At 51.4% G+C, this 17,596-nt stretch overlaps 1 protein-coding gene across 1 annotated transcript in view; it reads right to left on the bottom strand.

The window, feature by feature from the left end:
* Positions 1-17,596, bottom strand: part of LOC137333943 (FYVE, RhoGEF and PH domain-containing protein 5-like) — a 329,534-nt gene that overhangs the window by 105,457 nt on the left and 206,481 nt on the right. Inside the window, 1 exon segment of the mRNA XM_067998296.1 lies at positions 15,421-15,572. Coding sequence (XP_067854397.1) covers positions 15,421-15,572 — 152 coding nt within the window.

Here is a 17,596-nt window from a genome sequence, read left to right on the forward strand (position 1 = left end):
CTATCCACGTAACTGAAATCCCTCATCGCTGGAATCATTCTGGTGAAGCTACAACACAGGACTGCATGCATGCTCAACAGCGGAAGCAACTTGCTATAGACAGAGCTAAGCGATTCCACAACCAACGGATCAGATCAAAGCTCTGCAGTCCTGCCACATCCAGCCATGAATGGTGGTGGACAATTAAACAACTAACGGGAGGAGGAGGCTCTGCAAACATCCCCATCCTCAATGATGGCGGAGTCCAGCATGTGAGCGCAAAAGACAAGGCTGAAGCGTTTGCAACCATCTTCAGCCAGAAGTGCCGAGTGGATGATCCATCTCGGCCTCCTCCCGATATCCCCACCATCACAGAAGTCAGTCTTCAGCCAATTTGATTCACTCCACGTGATATCAAGAAATGGCTGAGTGCACTGGATACAACAAAGGCTATGGGCCCCGACAACATCCCAGCTGTAGTGCTGAAAACTTGTGCTCCAGAACTAGCTGCGCCTCTAGCCAAACTGTTCAAGTACAGCTACAACACTGGCATCCACCCGACAATGTGGAAAATTGCCCAGGTATGTCCTGTCCACAAAAAGCAGGACAAATCCAATCCGGCCAATTACCGTCCCATCAGTCTACTCTCAATCATCAGCAAAGTGATGGAAGGTGTCGTCGACAGTGCTATCAAGCGACACTTACTCACCAATAACCTGCTCACCGATGCTCAGTTTGGGTTCCGCCAGGACCACTCGGCTCCAGACCTCATTACAGCCTTGGTCCAAACATGGACAAAAGAGCTGAATTCCAGAGGTGAGGTGAGAGTGACTGCCCTTGACATCAAGCCAGTATTTGACCGAGTGTGGCACCAAGGAGCCCTAGTAAAATTGAAGTCAATGGGAATCGGGGAAAACTCTCCAGTGACTGCTGTCATATTTAGCACAAAGGAAGATGATGGTGGTTGTTGGAGGTCAATCATCTCAGCCCCAGGTCATTGCTGCAGGAGTTCCTCAGGATAGTGTCCTAGGCCCAACCATCTTCAGCTGCTTCATCAATGACCTTCCCTCCACCATAAGGACAGAAATGGGGATGTTCGCTGATGATTGCACAGTGTTCAGTTCCATTCGCAACCCCTCAAATAATGAAGTAGTACGAGCCCGCAAGCAGCAACACCTGGACAACATCCAGGCTTGGGCTGATAAGTGACAAGTAACATTCGTGCCAGATAAGTGCCAGGCAATGACAATCTCCAACAAGAGAGAGTCTAACCACCTCCCCATGACATTCAATGGCATTATCATCGCCGAATCCCCCACCATCAACATCCTGGGGGTCACCACTGACCAGAAACTTAATTGGACCAGCCACATAAATACTGTGGCTACGAGAGCAGGTCAGAGGCTGGGTATTCTGCGGCGAGCGACTCACCTCCTGACTCTGCAAAGCCTTTCCACCATCTACAAGGCACAAGTCAGGAGTGTGATGGAATACTCTCCACTTGTCTGGATGAGTGCAGCTCCAACAACACTCAAGAAGCTCGACACCATCCAGGACAAAGCAGCCCGCTTGATTGGCACCCCATCCACCACCCTAAACATTCACTCCATTCACCACCGGCACACTGTGGCTGCAGTGTGTACCATCCACAGGATGCACTGCAGCAACTCGCCAAGGCTTCTTCGACAGCACCTCTCAAACCCGCGACCTCTACCACCTAGAAGGACAAGAGCAGCAGGTACATGGGAACAACACCACCTGCACGTTCCCCTCCAAGTCACACACCATCCCGACTTGGAAATATATCGCCGTTCCTTCATCGTCGCTGGGTCAAAATCCTGGAACTCCCTTCCTAACAGCACTGTGGGAGAACCTTCACCACACGGACTGCAGCGGTTCAAGGCAGCGGCTCACCACCACCTTCTCAAGGGTAATTAGGGATGGGCAATAAATGCTGGCCTCGCCAACGATGCCCACATCCCAAGAACGAATAAAAAAAAATTCCAGCAAATCTTTTCTGCACCTTCTCTAAGGCCTTCACATCTTTCCTGAAGTGCGGTGCCCAGAAATGGACACAATACTCCAGTTGTGGTCAAACCCGTGTTTTATAAAGGTTCATCATGACTTCCTTGCTTTTGTACTCTATGCCTCTATTTATAAAGCCCAGGATCCCGTATGCTTTTTTAACCACTTTCTCAACCTGCCCTGGCACCTTCAACGATTTGTGCACATATACCCCCAGGTCTCTCTGTTCCTGTACCCCTTTTAGAGTTGTGCCCTCCTGTTTACATTGCCTCTCCTCATTCTTCCTACCGAAATGTATCACTTCGCATTTTTCTGCGTTAAATTTCACCTGCCATGTGTCTACCCATTCCACCAGCCTGTCTATATCCTCTTGAAGTCTATCACTATCCTCCTCACTGTTTACTACACTTCCAAGTTTTGTGTCATCTGCAAATTTGGAAATTGTGCCCTGTACACCCAAGTCCAAGTCATTAATATATATCAAGAAAAGCAGTGGTCCCAGCACTGACCCCTTGGGAACACCACTGTACACCTCCCTCCAGTCCGAAAAACAACCGTTCACCACTACTCTCTGTTCCCTGTCCCTTAGCCAATTCTGTACCCATGTTGCTACTGCCCTTTTTATTCCATGGGCCACAATCTTGGCCTACCATGCGGCACTTTTGAAAGTCCATATACACCACATCAACCGCATTGCCCTCATCTACCCTCTCTGTTACTTCATCAAAAAACCCTATCAGGTTAGTTAAACACGATTTGCTTTTAACAAATCCGTGCTGGCTTTCCCTAATCAATCCACACTCGTCCAAGTGACTGTTAATTCTGTCCCGGATTATTGTTTCTGAAAGTTACCCCACCCCCGAGGTTAAACTGACTGGCCTGTAGTTGCTGGGTTTATCCTTACACCCTTTTTTGAACAAGGGTGTAACATTTGCAATTCTCCAGTCCTCTGGCACCATCCCCGTATCTAAGGATGATTGGATGATTATGGCCAGTACCTCCGCAATTTCCACCCTTACTTCCCTCAGCAACCTAGGATGCATCCCATCCGGACTGGGTGAGTAATCTACTTTAAGTACAGCCAGCCTTTCTAGTACCTCCTCTTTATCAATTTTTAGCCCATCCAGTATCTCAACTATATCTTCCTTTACTGAGACTCTGGCAGCATCTTGTTCCTTGGTAAAGACAGATGCAAAGTACTCATTTAGTACCTCAGCCATGCCCTCTGCCTCCATGTGTAGATCTCCTTTTTGGTCCCTAATCGGCCCCACCCCTCCTCTTACTGCCCGTTTACTGTTTACGTGCCTATCAAAGACTTTTGAATTCCCTTTTCTGTTAGCTGCCAGTCTTTGCCCCTCTTATTTCCTTTTTCACTTCCCCTTTGAACTTTCTATATTCAAAAGCAAAATATTGTGGATGCTGGAAATCTGAAATAAAAACAGAAAATGCTGGAGAAGCTCAGCAAGTGAGGCAGCGTCTGTGGAGAAAGGAACAGAGTTAATGTTTCAGGTCGAAGACCTTTCGTCAGAACTGGATGATGTTAAAAGAATTAAAGTTTTTAAGCAAAGACAGAGCCAGGGAAAGGGGGGAGGGAGGGGAGGAAATTAACAAAAGGGAAGGTTCTCTGAGAGGGTGGAGAGCAGGAGTGATTAAATAACGATAGGGATGATGGTGCAAGACACGGAGGGGGGGAATGGGACAGGTAAAGAAACAAAAGATTGATCAGGAGTAGCTGTAAATGGCATCAGGTGAACCATTACCAGCACCAGCTGACCGAAAAACTGGGAGCAATGGTTATGATCTGAAGTTATTGAAATCAACATTTATACATTGGTTGTGATCTTCCAAAATTCTCTAGATTCTGGAATGGTCCCAGTGGGCTGGAAGGTAGCAAATGTTACCCCGCTATTCAAGAAAGGAGGGAGGGAGAAAGCAGGGAACTAAAGGCCAGTTTGCCTGACATTGGTTGTTGGGAAAATGGTGGAATCCATTATTAAGGAAGTGGTAACAGGGCACTTAGAAAATCATAATATGATTAGGCAGAGTCAACACGGTTTTATGAAATGGAAATCGTGTTTGACAAATTTATTAGAGTTTTTTGAGGATGTAACTAGCAGGGTAGATAAAGGGGAACCAGTGGATGTAGTACATTTGGATTTTCAAAAGGCATTTGATAAGGTGCTACATAAAAGGTTATTACACAAGGTAAGGGCTCATGGGATTGGGGGTAATATATTAGCATGGATAGAGGATTCGTTAACGGACAGAAAACAGAGAGTAGGGATAAACAGGTCATTCTCAGGTTGGCAGGCTGTAACTAGTGGGGTGCCGTAAGGATCAGTGCTTGGGCCTCAGCTATTTACAATTTATATTAATGACTTAGATGAAGAGACCAAGTGTAATGTATCCAAGTTTGTTGACGATACAAAGCTAGATGGGAAAGTAAGCAGTGAGGAGGACACAAAGAGTCTGCAAAGAAATATAGACAGGTTAAGTGAGTGGGCAAGAAGGTGGCAGATGGAGTATAATGTGGGGAAATGTGAGATTATTCACTTTGGTAGGAAGAATAGAAAAACAGAATATTTTTTAAATGGTGAGAAACTATTAAATGTTGGTGTTCAGAGAGATTTGGGTGTCCTTGTCAAGAGACACATAAAGTTAGCATGCAGGTACAGCAAGCAATTAGGAAAGCAAATGGCATGTTGGCCTTTATTGCAAGGCGGTTGGAGTACAAGAGTAAGGAAGTCTTACTACATTTGTACAGGGCTTTAGTGGGACCTCACCTTGGAGTACCGTGTGCAGTTTTGGTCTCCTTATCTAAGGAAGGATATACTTGCCTTAGAGGCGGTGCAACAAAGGTTCACTAGATTAATTCCTGGGATAAGAGGGTTGTCCTATGAGGAGAGATTGAGTAGAATGGGCCTATTCTCTCTGGAGTTTAGAAGAATGAGAGGTGATCTCATTGAAACATATAAGATTATGAGGGTGCTTGACAGGGTAGATGCTGAGAGGTTGTTTTCCCTGGCTGGAGAGTCTAGAACTAAGGGGCATAGTCTCAGGATAAGGAGTCGGACATTTGGGACTGAAATTAGGAGGAATTTCTTCACTCAGAGAGTTGTGAATCTTCGTAATTCTGTACCCCAAAGGGCTGTGGATGCTCAGTCGTTGAGTATATTCAAGGCTGAGTATATTTGGGGAATCGAGGGATATGGGGATCGGGCGGGAAAGTGGAGTTGAGGTCGAAGATCAGCCATGATCTTATTGAATGGCAGAGCAGGCTCGAGGGGCCGTATGGCCTACTCCTGCTTCTTGTTCTTATATTACGTGAATAGACTGGAGAAGCTGGGATTGTTCTCCTTAGAGCAGAGAAGGTTGAGAGAAGATTTAATAGAGGTGTTCAAAATCATGAAGGGTCTAGACAGAGTAGATAGAGAGAAACTGTTCCCGTTGGCAGAAGGGTCTAGAACCAGAGGGCATAGATTTAAGGTGATTGGCAAAAGAACCAAAGGCAACATAAGGAAACACACTTTTTACACCACAAGTGGTTATGATCTGGAATGTACTGCCCGAGGGGGTGGTGGAGGCAGATTCAATTGTGGCTTTCAAAAGGGAATTGGATAAGAACTTGAAGAGAAAAAAACTGAAGGGCTACGGGGGGTTCAATGGGCCAAATGGCTTCCTTCTGTGCTGTAATTAAATGGATGGGTAAAGTCCATGATAGAGGGCATTTTACATCGGATATAGAATGACATTAAATATTTCTGCAGCTACCGATCTGCTCAATCATACCCATACCTCTACATTTGATGCCTTTGTCCCCATTAAAACCATTACTCTCTTTCACCCTGGTCATTCCCCCTGATACGGCCCTCATCTCCGCTCCCTTAAGTCCAGGGATGCAAACTTGAATGTTTATAGCGGACAATTGGTTTCGCCATTCATCGCCAGATCTGGCTGGACCACGCAAAGCATCATCGGGTCCTGCTCTCCTCTGCCAAAACTGCTCACTATTCCAGGATCATCCTGGAATGCAAAGATAACCCCCAGCTTCTCTTCACCACAAATCATCTTCTTAAACCCCTCTCCCCTACCTCCTCCACCCTCACCTCAAACAACAAGTGTAAGGAACTCATAGTCTTCCATGTCACTAGGAACATAGGAAAAGGATTAGGCCATTCTGCCCCTCGAGCCTGTTCCGCCATTCAATGAGATCATGGTTGATCTGTGACCTAACTCCATATACCCGCCTTAGCCCCATATTCCTTAAAACCTTTCGTTAGCCATCAATCTCAGATTTAAAATGAACAATTGAGCTAGCATCAACTGCCTTTTGCAGAAGAGAGTTCCAAACTTCTACCACCCTTTGCGTATAGAAGTGTTCCCCAACTTTACTCCTGAAAGTGCTGGGTATAATTTTTAGGCTATGTCCCCTAGTCCTAGACTCCCCAACCAGCGGAAATAGTTTCTCTCTATCTATCCTATCAGATCCCCTTAATATCTTGAAAACTTCGATCAAATCATCCCTTAATCTCCTAAATACCAGGGAAGGTGCGGTGCCCAGAACTGAACACAGTGCTCCAGGTGTGGTCTAACCAGGGCTTTGTATAGCTGTAGCATAACTTCTACCCCCTTGTATTCTAGCCCTCTAGATATAAAGGTCAGCATTCCATTAGAGTTTTTTGATTATTTTCTGTACCTGTCCATGACATTTTAATGATCTATGTACATGGATCCCTAAGTCTCTTTGGACCTCCACCGGTTCAAGCTTTTCACCATTTAGAAAGTACTCTGATCTTATCCTTTTTAGGTCCAAAGTGGATGACCTCACACTTGCCTACACTGAAATCCATTTGCCACAGTTTTGCCCATTCACTTAATCTATTAATATCTCTCTGTAATTTTATGCTTCCATCTACACTGCTTACAATGCTGCCTATCTTTGAGACATCGACAAACTTGGATATGTGGCTCCCTACACCATCATCTAAGTTGTTAATAAATACAGTGAATAATTGAGGCCCGAACACCAATCCCTGTGGGACACCACTAGTCACATCCTGCCAATTTGAGTACCTGCCCATTATCCCCACTCTCTCTCTCCTGCCGCTCAGCCAATTTCCGAACCAGGTCAATAATTTGCCCTCAATTCCATGAGCTTCAACTTTAGCTAACAGTCTCTTATGAGGGACTTTATCGAATGCCTTCTGGAAGTCCACATAAACAACATCCATAGACATTCCCTTGTCCACTACTTTAGTCACCTCTTCAAAAAATCAAATCAGTTCCCTCAGGCATGACCTCCCCTTTACAAGTCCATGCTGGCTCTCTCTGATCAGCTGAAAATTTTCAAGGTGTTCAGTCACTCTATCCTTAATTATAGACTCTAGTAATTTCCTGACAACAGATGTTAGGCTAACTGGCCTATAATTCCCTGGTTTCCCTCTCTCCCTTTCTTATATAGCGGAGTGATGTGCAATTTTCCAATCTAAAGGAACGGTTCCTGAATTGAGAGAACTTTGAAAGATTACAGTTAGGGTTTCTGCAATGTTCTCACTTACTTCATTTAAAACCCTGGGATGGAAACCACCTGGTCCTGGGGATTTGTCACTCTTTAGTGCCATTATTTTCTTCATTACTGTTAATTTGCTTACATTAATTATGGGGAGTCCCCATCCCTGATTCAAAATTAGTTTCCTTGGGCTGTCCGGCAGGCTATCCTCTTCCTCTACTGTAAATACCGACACACAGTAATTATTTAACATGTCCGCCATTTCCTTATTTTCATTTACAATCTCACCATTATCAGTTTTTAAGGGGCCCACATTGCTCTTGACCACCCTCTTTTTCCTAATATAATTGTAAAAATGTTTTGTGTTGATTTTGATATCCCTTGCAATTCTTTTCATACTCCCTTTTTGTAGCTCTTACTATCTGTTTTGTCACCCTTTATTGTTCTTTGTATCTCTCCCAGTCACCAGGATCTGTGCTATTTTTTGCATTTTTGTATGCTTTTTCTTTTAGTTTTATGTTGTCCCTTACCTCTTTTGTCATCCTTGGCTGTTTTATTTGGCAAATGGAGAGCTTGGCCCTTAGGGGTATAAACTGGTTCTGTATCACGTTAAATTCTTTTTGAACACCTCCCACTGATCATCAGTCATTTTACCCATTAACAGATTTGCCCAGTTTACTGTGGACAGTCTCTGTTTAATCCTGTTGGAGTTGGCCTTACCTAAATTTAGAATCTCAGCTGTTACGGGTTTCTCCCTTTCAAACACAACACTGAACTTGATCATATTGTGATCGCTATTAGATAAATGTTCACGGACGGTTAGGCTGTTCAGTAAATCTGGCTCATTACTCATTATTAAATCTAATATGGCCTGCCCCCTTGTTGGTTCTTGCACATATTGTTGCAGAAAGCTGTCCTGAACACACAAGAAATTCGATACCTTTCTGACATGAGCTCGTCTGCTTATCCCAATCTATAGTAAGTTAAAATTCCCCATTAAAACCACTCCGCCTTTGTGACATGCTTGTCTAATCTCTGCATTTATACATTCTGCCACTTCACAGCTGCTACCAAGGGGCCGATACACAACTCCCACCACAGTCTTAAATCCTTTTCTATTTGTTAATTCTACCCATAAAGTCTCCACTGCCTGCTTACCTCTCATTATATCCTTTCTTATCATTGAAGTAATTTCATCCTTAATCACTAAGGCGACTCCTCCCCCTCTACCAGTTTCCCTATCCTTCCTATAGACCTTATAACCTGGAATATTCAATTGCCAGCCATGTCTCAGTGATGGCTATCATGTCATACCCTCTAAGTTGAATTTATGCCTGCAATTCATTCAATTTGTTCCTTATACTTTGTGCGCTTGGATAAAGAACGCTTAATTGGGCCACACACCCTAACCTGTCCTTCTGCTCTAATTTTTTTCTCACATGTTTCTTATTTCTCTCTCCTGATTTAATTATTTTACATCTTTTAGTTTTCCCTTTATCTGTAGTGCTCTCTCCTCAGGTACTGTCCCCCTCCCCTTCAAATCTGCCATCATCACCCCCCCTCCTCAAAAACCCGCCCTTGACCCCTCTGTCCTTGCAAACCACCGCCCCATCTCCAACCTCCCTTTCCTCCCCAAAGTCCTTGAGCATGTTGTCGCCTCTCAAATCCCTGCCCATCTTTCCCACAACTCCATGTTTGAATCCTTCCAATCAGGTTTCCGCTCCTGCCACAGTACTGAAACGGCCCTTATCAAAGTCACAAATGACATCCTGTGTGACTGTGACGATGGTAAACTCTCCCTCCTCATCCTTCTCGACCTGTCTGCAGCCTTTGACACGGTTGACCACACCATCCTCCTCCAACGCCTCTCCTCCGTCGTCCAGCTGGGAGGGACTGCCCTCGCCTGGCTCCATTCTTATCTTTCCAGTCGTAGCCAGAGAATCACCTGCAATGGCTTCTCTTCCCACTCCCGCAACATTACCCCTGGAGTCCCCCAAGGATCTATCCTTGGCCCCCTCCTGTTTCTCATCTACATGCTGCTCCTCAGTGACATCATCCGAAAACACGACGTCAGGTTCCACATGTTCGCTGACAAAACCCAGCTCTACCTCACCACCACCTCTCTCGACCCCTCCTCTGCATCTGATTTGTCACGCTGGTTATCCAACATCCAGATATTTCTTCCAACTAGTTATTGGGAAGACCGAAGCCATTGCCTTTGGTCCCTGCCACAAACTCCGTTCCATAGTCACTGACTCCATCCCTCTCCCCGGCCACTGTCTGAGGCTGAACCAGACCGTTCGCAACCTTGAAATCCTATTTGACTCTGAGATGAGCTTCTGACCACATATCCTCTCCATCACCAAGACCGCCTACTTCTACCTCCGTAATATCACCCGTCTCCACCTCTGCTTCAGCTCATCAGCTGCTGAAACCCTCAACGATGCTTTTGTAACCTCTAGGCTCGACTATTCCAATGCTCTCCTGGCCGGCCTCCCATCTTCCACCCTCCGTAAACTTAATTTCATCCAAAACTCTGCTGTCGTATCCGAACTCTTTCACGCATCACCCCTGTGCTCGCTGACCGACATTGGCTCCCAGTCCAGAAACACCTCGAATTTCAAATTTTCATCCTTGTGTTTAAAACCCTCCATGGCCTCGCCCCTCCCTATCTCTGTAACCTCCACCAGCCTTACAACCCTCCGAGATCTCTGCGCCCCTCCAATTCTGACCTCTTGCGCATCCCCGATTTCCTTCGCCCCATCATTGGCGGCCGTGCCTTCAGCTGCCTCGGCCCAAAGCTCTGAATTCCCTCCCTCTCCACCTCTCTACCTCTCTCTCCTCCTTTAAGATGCTCCTTTAAACCTACCTGTCTCCTGTCCTAATATCTCCTTAAGTGGCTGGGTGTCAAATTTTGTTTGATAATCGCTCCTGTGGGATGTTTTACTACATTAAATGCAAGTTGTTGTCGTTGTAGTAGAGCATCCCTGATAGGGCACAGCGTCCCTGGGCTGTGGGAGGAGATTAATTGGGTGGTTAGAATTGGTTTAATGGCCCGAGTGGCAGGGTTTGGTTCTCTGCTTTCTTGTGCTCTTACACACACACCATTGTGTCCAGGCATCGAATCAACCAGAAACTGGTCAACAAAAAAAAGAATACGGCTCCTTATATTATCGTTAGGACATTCGACAGTGCTTCAGAGCCAATGAATTACTTTCGGTGGCCAGTCATTATTGTCATTTAAACGCAGCTGTCAATTTACACACAGCAAAGATGGATGACCTGTGTTTTGTGGTGTTGATTCAGGAAGCAACATTGGCCAGGAGATCAGGTGAATAATGCCATGGAATCTTATCCATTCGCCTCAACAGGCAATATCTCATCTGAAAGAAAATGTGACACCCCCCCTCACTGCTGCACCCCCCTCACTGCTGCACCCCCCCTCGCTGCTGCACCCCCCCTCACTGCTGCACCCCCCTCACTGCTGCACCCCCCCTCGCTGCTGCACCCCCCTCACTGCTGCACCCCCCCCTCGCTGCTGCACCCCCCCTCGCTGCTGCACCCCCCTCACTGCTGCACCCTGCTCACTGCTGCACCCCCCTCACTGCTGCACCCCCCCTCGCTGCTGCACCCCCCTCACTGCTGCACCCCCCTCACTGCTGCACCCCCCCCTCACTGCTGCACCCCCCCCCTCACTGCTGCACCCCCCCTCACTGCTGCACCCCCCCTCGCTGCTGCACCCCCCTCGCTGCTGCACCCCCCCTCACTGCTGCACCCCCCCTCACTGCTGCACCCCCCCCTCACTGCTGCACCCCCCTCGCTGCTGCACCCCCCCCCTCACTGCTGCACCCCCCCTCACTGCTGCACCCCCCCTCACTGCTGCACCCCCCTCGCTGCTGCACTCCCCTCACTGCTGCACTCCCCTCACTGCTGCACCCCCCCTCACTGCTGCACTCCCCTCACTGCTGCACCCCCCTCGCTGCTGCACTCTCCCCTCAATGCTGCACCCTCCCCTCACTGTCGCACCCCCCTCACTGCCGCACCCCCCTCACTGCTGCACCCCCCTCACTGCTGCACCCCCCTCACTGCTGCACCCCCCTCACTGCTGCACCCCCCTCACTGCTGCACCCCCCTCACTGCTGCACCCTCCCCTCACTGCCGCACCCCCCTCACTGCTGCACCCCCCTCACTGCTGCACCCCCCTCACTGCTGCACCCCCCTCACTGCTGCACTCTCCCCTCACTGCTGCACCCTCCCCTCACTGTCGCAACCCCCTCACTGCTGCACCCCCCTCACTGCTGCACCCCCCCTCACTGTCGCACCCCCCTCACTGCTGCACCCCCCGTCACTGTCGCACCCCCCTCACTGCTGCACCCCCCCTCACTGTCGCACCCCCCTCACTGCTGCACCCTCCCCTCACTGCTGCACCCCCCTCACTGTCGCACCCCCCTCACTGCTGCACCCCCCCTCACTGCTGCACCCCCCCCCTCACTGCTGCACCCCCCCTCGCTGCTGCACCCCCCTCACTGTCGCACCCCCCTCACTGCTGCACCCCCCTCACTGTCGCACCCCCCCTCACTGCTGCACCCCCCCCTCGCTGCTGCACCCCCCTCGCTGCTGCACCCTCCCCTCACTGCTGCACCCCCCCCTCGCTGCTGCACCCCCCCTCACTGCTGCACCCTCCCCTCACTGCTGCACCCTCCCCTCACTGCTGCACCCTCCCCTCAATGCTGCACCCCCCTCACTGCTGCACCCCCCCTCACTGCTGCACCCCCCCTCACTGCTGCACCCCCCTCACTGCTGCACCCTCCCCTCACTGCTGCACCCCCCTCACTGCTGCACCCCCCCTCACTGCTGCACCCCCCCTCACTGCTGCACCCCCCTCACTGCTGCACCCTCCCCTCACTGCTGCACCCCCCTCACTGCTGCACCCCCCCTCACTGCTGCACCCCCCCTCACTGCTGCACCCTCCCCTCACTGCTGCACCCCCCTCACTGCTGCACCCCCCCTCACTGCTGCACCCCCCCTCACTGCTGCACCCCCCTCACTGCTGCACCCTCCCCTCACTGCTGCACCCCCCTCACTGCTGCACCCCCCCTCACTGCTGCACCCCCCCTCACTGCTGCACCCCCCTCACTGCTGCACCCTCCCCTCACTGCTGCACCCCCCTCACTGCTGCACCCCCCCTCACTGCTGCACCCCCCCTCACTGCTGCACCCCCCCTCACTGCTGCACCCCCCCTCACTGCTGCACCCTCCCCTCACTGCTGCACCCCCCCTCACTGCTGCACCCTCCCCTCACTGCTGCACCCCCCTCGCTGCTGCACCCCCCTCACTGCTGCACCCCCCCCTCACTGCTGCACCCCCCCTCACTGCTGCACCCCCCCTCACTGCTGCACCCCCCCCTCGCTGCTGCACCCCCCTCACTGCTGCACCCCCCTCACTGCTGCACCCCCCTCACTGCTGCACCCCCCTCGCTGCTGCACCCCCCTCACTGCTGCACCCCCCCCTCGCTGCTGCACCCCCCCCTCACTGCTGCACCCCCCTCACTGCTGCACCCCCCTCACTGCTGCACCCCCCCCTCACTGCTGCACCCCCCTCACTGCTGCACCCCCCTCACTGCTGCACCCCCCTCACTGCTGCACCCCCCTCGCTGCCGCACCCCCCTCACTGCTGCACTCCCCTCACTGTCGCACCCCCCTCACTGCTGCACCCCCCCTCACTGTCGCACCCCCCTCACTGCTGCACCCCCCCTCACTGTCGCACCCCCCTCACTGCTGCACCCCCCCTCACTGTCGCACCCCCCTCACTGCTGCACCCCCCCTCACTGCTGCACCCCCCTCGCTGCTGCACTCTCCCCTCAATGCTGCACCCTCCCCTCACTGTCGCACCCCCCTCACTGCTGCACCCCCCTCACTGCTGCACCCCCCTCACTGCTGCACTCCCCTCACTGTCGCACCCCCCTCACTGCTGCACCCCCCCTCACTGTCGCACCCCCCTCACTGCTGCACCCCCCCTCACTGTCGCACCCCCCTCACTGCTGCACCCCCCCTCACTGTCGCACCCCCCTCACTGCTGCACCCTCCCCTCACTGCTGCACCCCCCTCACTGTCGCACCCCCCTCACTGCTGCACCCCCCCTCACTGCTGCACCCCCCCTCACTGCTGCACCCCCCCCCTCACTGCTGCACCCCCCCTCGCTGCTGCACCCCCCTCACTGTCGCACCCCCCTCACTGCTGCACCCCCCTCACTGTCGCACCCCCCCTCACTGCTGCACCCCCCCTCGCTGCTGCACCCCCCTCACTGTCGCACCCCCCTCGCTGCTGCACCCCCCTCGCTGCTGCACCCTCCCCTCACTGCTGCACCCCCCCTCACTGTCGCACCCCCCTCACTGCTGCACCCTCCCCTCACTGCTGCACCCCCCTCACTGTCGCACCCCCCTCACTGTCGCACCCCCCTCACTGCTGCACCCTCCCCTCACTGCTGCACCCCCCTCACTGTCGCACCCCCCTCACTGTCGCACCCCCCTCACTGCTGCACCCCCCCTCACTGCTGCACCCCCCTCACTGCTGCACCCTCCCCTCACTGCTGCACCCCCCTCACTGCTGCACCCCCCCTCACTGCTGCACCCCCCCTCACTGCTGCACCCCCCTCACTGCTGCACCCTCCCCTCACTGCTGCACCCCCCTCACTGCTGCACCCCCCCTCACTGCTGCACCCCCCCTCACTGCTGCACCCTCCCCTCACTGCTGCACCCCCCCTCACTGCTGCACCCTCCCCTCACTGCTGCACCCTCCCCTCACTGCTGCACCCCCCTCGCTGCTGCACCCCCCTCACTGCTGCACCCCCCCCCTCACTGCTGCACCCCCCCTCACTGCTGCACCCCCCCTCACTGCTGCACCCCCCCCTCGCTGCTGCACCCCCCTCACTGCTGCACCCCCCTCACTGCTGCACCCCCCTCACTGCTGCACCCCCCTCGCTGCTGCACCCCCCTCACTGCTGCACCCCCCCCTCGCTGCTGCACCCCCCCCTCACTGCTGCACCCCCCTCACTGCTGCACCCCCCTCACTGCTGCACCCCCCCCTCGCTGCTGCACCCCCCTCACTGCTGCACCCTCCCCTCACTGCTGCACCCCCCTCACTGCTGCACCCCCCCCTCGCTGCTGCACCCCCCTCACTGGAGTGAGAGTCTGGATTCTGTCATCAAGTACTGGAGTGGGGTTTGGACTCATCGACAGGAGACCAGCCTCTGTTACAGTCAACAAGGAGCAACTGAAGGTGTTTCTGCCCACATCTACTTTGCTGATATGGTTCACTGCTGTAAGGATGAAGCGGACTTGAGGTTGTGAACGTATCATAATTCGCTGCTTTTATTAGTTCTTATTCTTTATAACGTGCAGTGTGCAATCGCACAGGAGGGTTAACTGCGATTTCGAAAACTGCGAGGTTGTCTGGAGCCAGTCACATAAGGGAGGCCTTAATCTAAGTGAGTGGTGAGGTTAATGTACTGGAGGGAGGGGCTTCGATGGGAGGGTTAATGTACCAGAGGGAGGGGCTCCGATGAGGGAGTTAATGTACCAGAGGGAGGGACTTCGATGAGGGAGTTAATGTACCAGAGGGAGGGGCTTCGATGGGAGGGTTAATGTACCAGAGGGAGGGGCTTCGATTAGTGGTATAGCCTGTTCCAGTCCCTTTAATTGATCCTAAAACGAAACTCACTGGGTGAAGATATCCCTGGCAAACAGCTTGCAATAAAGTGTGCCTAATACAGACCCAATAGTTTGTTCCTGACAGCCTTCACTGATCAGTATTCGTCTGTCACAAACCCTGGTTTACAGCAACTCATGGAGTGGCCTGTGCTGGGATTAGAGTGAGTTATTGAGGATTATTGAGGAGATTATTGAGGTACCATTCGGTGACTCTCTGCTCCAGCTCCCTCAGGATTTCCTGGTGGAGTTCGTACAGCTCAGAGAGTTCGCACAGGATGCGAGTCACCCCCTCCAGCTCCATCATGGGACAAGCTTCTCCACTGACAGACCTCGTCACTGCTTCTCTGAAGTCCTGTTGGAAGAAAAATAGCTTAAGTCATAATATGTAAACACAGCACAGGCCATCCCATAACCTCGGTTACTGGGTGACACTGGGACTAATATATAAACACAGCACAGGCCATCCCATAACCTCGGTTACTGGGTGACACTGGGACTAATATATAAACGCAGCACAGGCCATCCCATAACCTCGGTTACTGGGTGACACTGGGACTAATATATAAACACAGCACAGGCCATCCCATAACCTCGGTTACTGGGTGACACTGGGACTAATATATAAACGCAGCACAGGCCATCCCATAACCTCGGTTACTGGGTGACACTGGGACTAATATATAATCACAGCACAGGCCATCCCATAACCTCGGTTACTGGGTGACACTGGGACTAATATATAAACACAGCACGGGAGGGGAGAAAACCAAAAAACCCTGAAAGTGAAAGAGGCAGAGGGAGAGAGGGAGAGAGGGGCAGAGGGAGATGGAGAGAGACAGAGGGAGAGGGGCAGAGAGGCAGACAAAAAGAGGGAGAGGGGCAGAGAGAGAGAGAGATGGAGAGAGGCAGAGGGAGCGAGGGGGAGGGAGAGAGATGGAGAGAGACAGAGGGAGAGAGAGTGGAAGAGGCAGAGAGAGGCAGACAGAGAGGAGAAGATAGGCAGAGGCAGAGAGAGAGAGGCAGAGAGGGAGAGGGAGAGAGGCATAGAAACATAGAAACATAGAAAATAGGAGCAAGAGTAGGCCATTCGGCCCTTCGGGCCTGCTCCGCCATTCAAAATGATCATGGCTGATCATCTAACTCAGTACCATGTTCCCGCTTTTCCCCCCATATCCCTTGATCCCTTTAGCATTAAGAAATATATCTATCTCCTTCTTGAATACATCCAATGACTTGGCCTCCACAGCCTTCTGTGGTGGAGAATTCCACAGGTTCACCACCCTCTGAGTGAAGAAATTTCTCTTCATCTCGGTTCTAAATGGCATACCCCGTATCCTGAGACTGTGACCCCTGGTTCTGGACTCCCCAGCCATCGGGAACATCCTCCCTGCATCTAGTCTGTCTAGTCTTGTTAGAATTTTATATGTTTCGATGAGATCACCTCTCATTCTTCTAAACTCTAGTGAATATAGGCCTAGTCAACCCAATCTCTCCTTATACGTCAGTCCTGCCATCCCAGGAATCAGTCTGGTAAACCTTTGTTGCACTCCCTCCATGGCAAGGACATCCTTCCTCAGATAAGGAGACCAAAACTGCACATAGTACTCCAGATGTGGTCTCACCAAGGCCCTGTATAACTGCAGTAAGACAACCATGCTCCTGTACTCAAATCCTCTTGCAATGAAGGCCAACATACCATTCGCCTTCCTAACTGCTTGCTGCACCTGAATGCTCGCTTTCAGCGACTGGTGTACAAGGACATCCAGGTCTCGTTGAACCTCCCCTTTTCCCAATCTATCAGCATTCAGATAATAATCTGCCTTTCTGTTTTTACAACCAAAGTGGATAACCTCACATTTATCCACATTATACTGCATCTGCCATGTTCTTGCCCACTCACCCAACTTGTCTAAATCACATTGGAGCCTCGATGCATCATCCTCACAGCTCACATTCCACCCCAGCTTTGTGTCGTCTGCAAACTTGGAAATGTTACATTTAGTTCCCTCATCCAACTCATTGGTATATATTGTGAATAGCTGGGGCCCAAGCACTGATCCCTGCGGTACCCCACTAGTCACTGCCTGCCACCCGGAAAAAGACCCGTTTATTCCTACTGTCTGTTTCCTTTCTGTCAACCAATTCTCAATCCATGCCAGTATATTCCCCCCAATCCCATGTGCTTTAATTTTGCACACTAACCTCTTGTGTGGGACCTTATCAAAAGCCTTCTGAAAATCCAAATACACCACATCCACTGGTTCTCCCCTATCTATTCTACCAGTTACATCCTAAAAAAACTCCAGTAGATTTGTTAAGCATGATTTCCCTTTCATAAACCCATGCTGACTTTGTCCAATCCCATTAATGCCTTCC

The sequence above is a fragment of the Heptranchias perlo genome, chromosome 17 (genome assembly GCF_035084215.1).
Source record: "Heptranchias perlo isolate sHepPer1 chromosome 17, sHepPer1.hap1, whole genome shotgun sequence".
Taxonomy (NCBI): Eukaryota; Metazoa; Chordata; class Chondrichthyes; order Hexanchiformes; family Hexanchidae; genus Heptranchias; species Heptranchias perlo.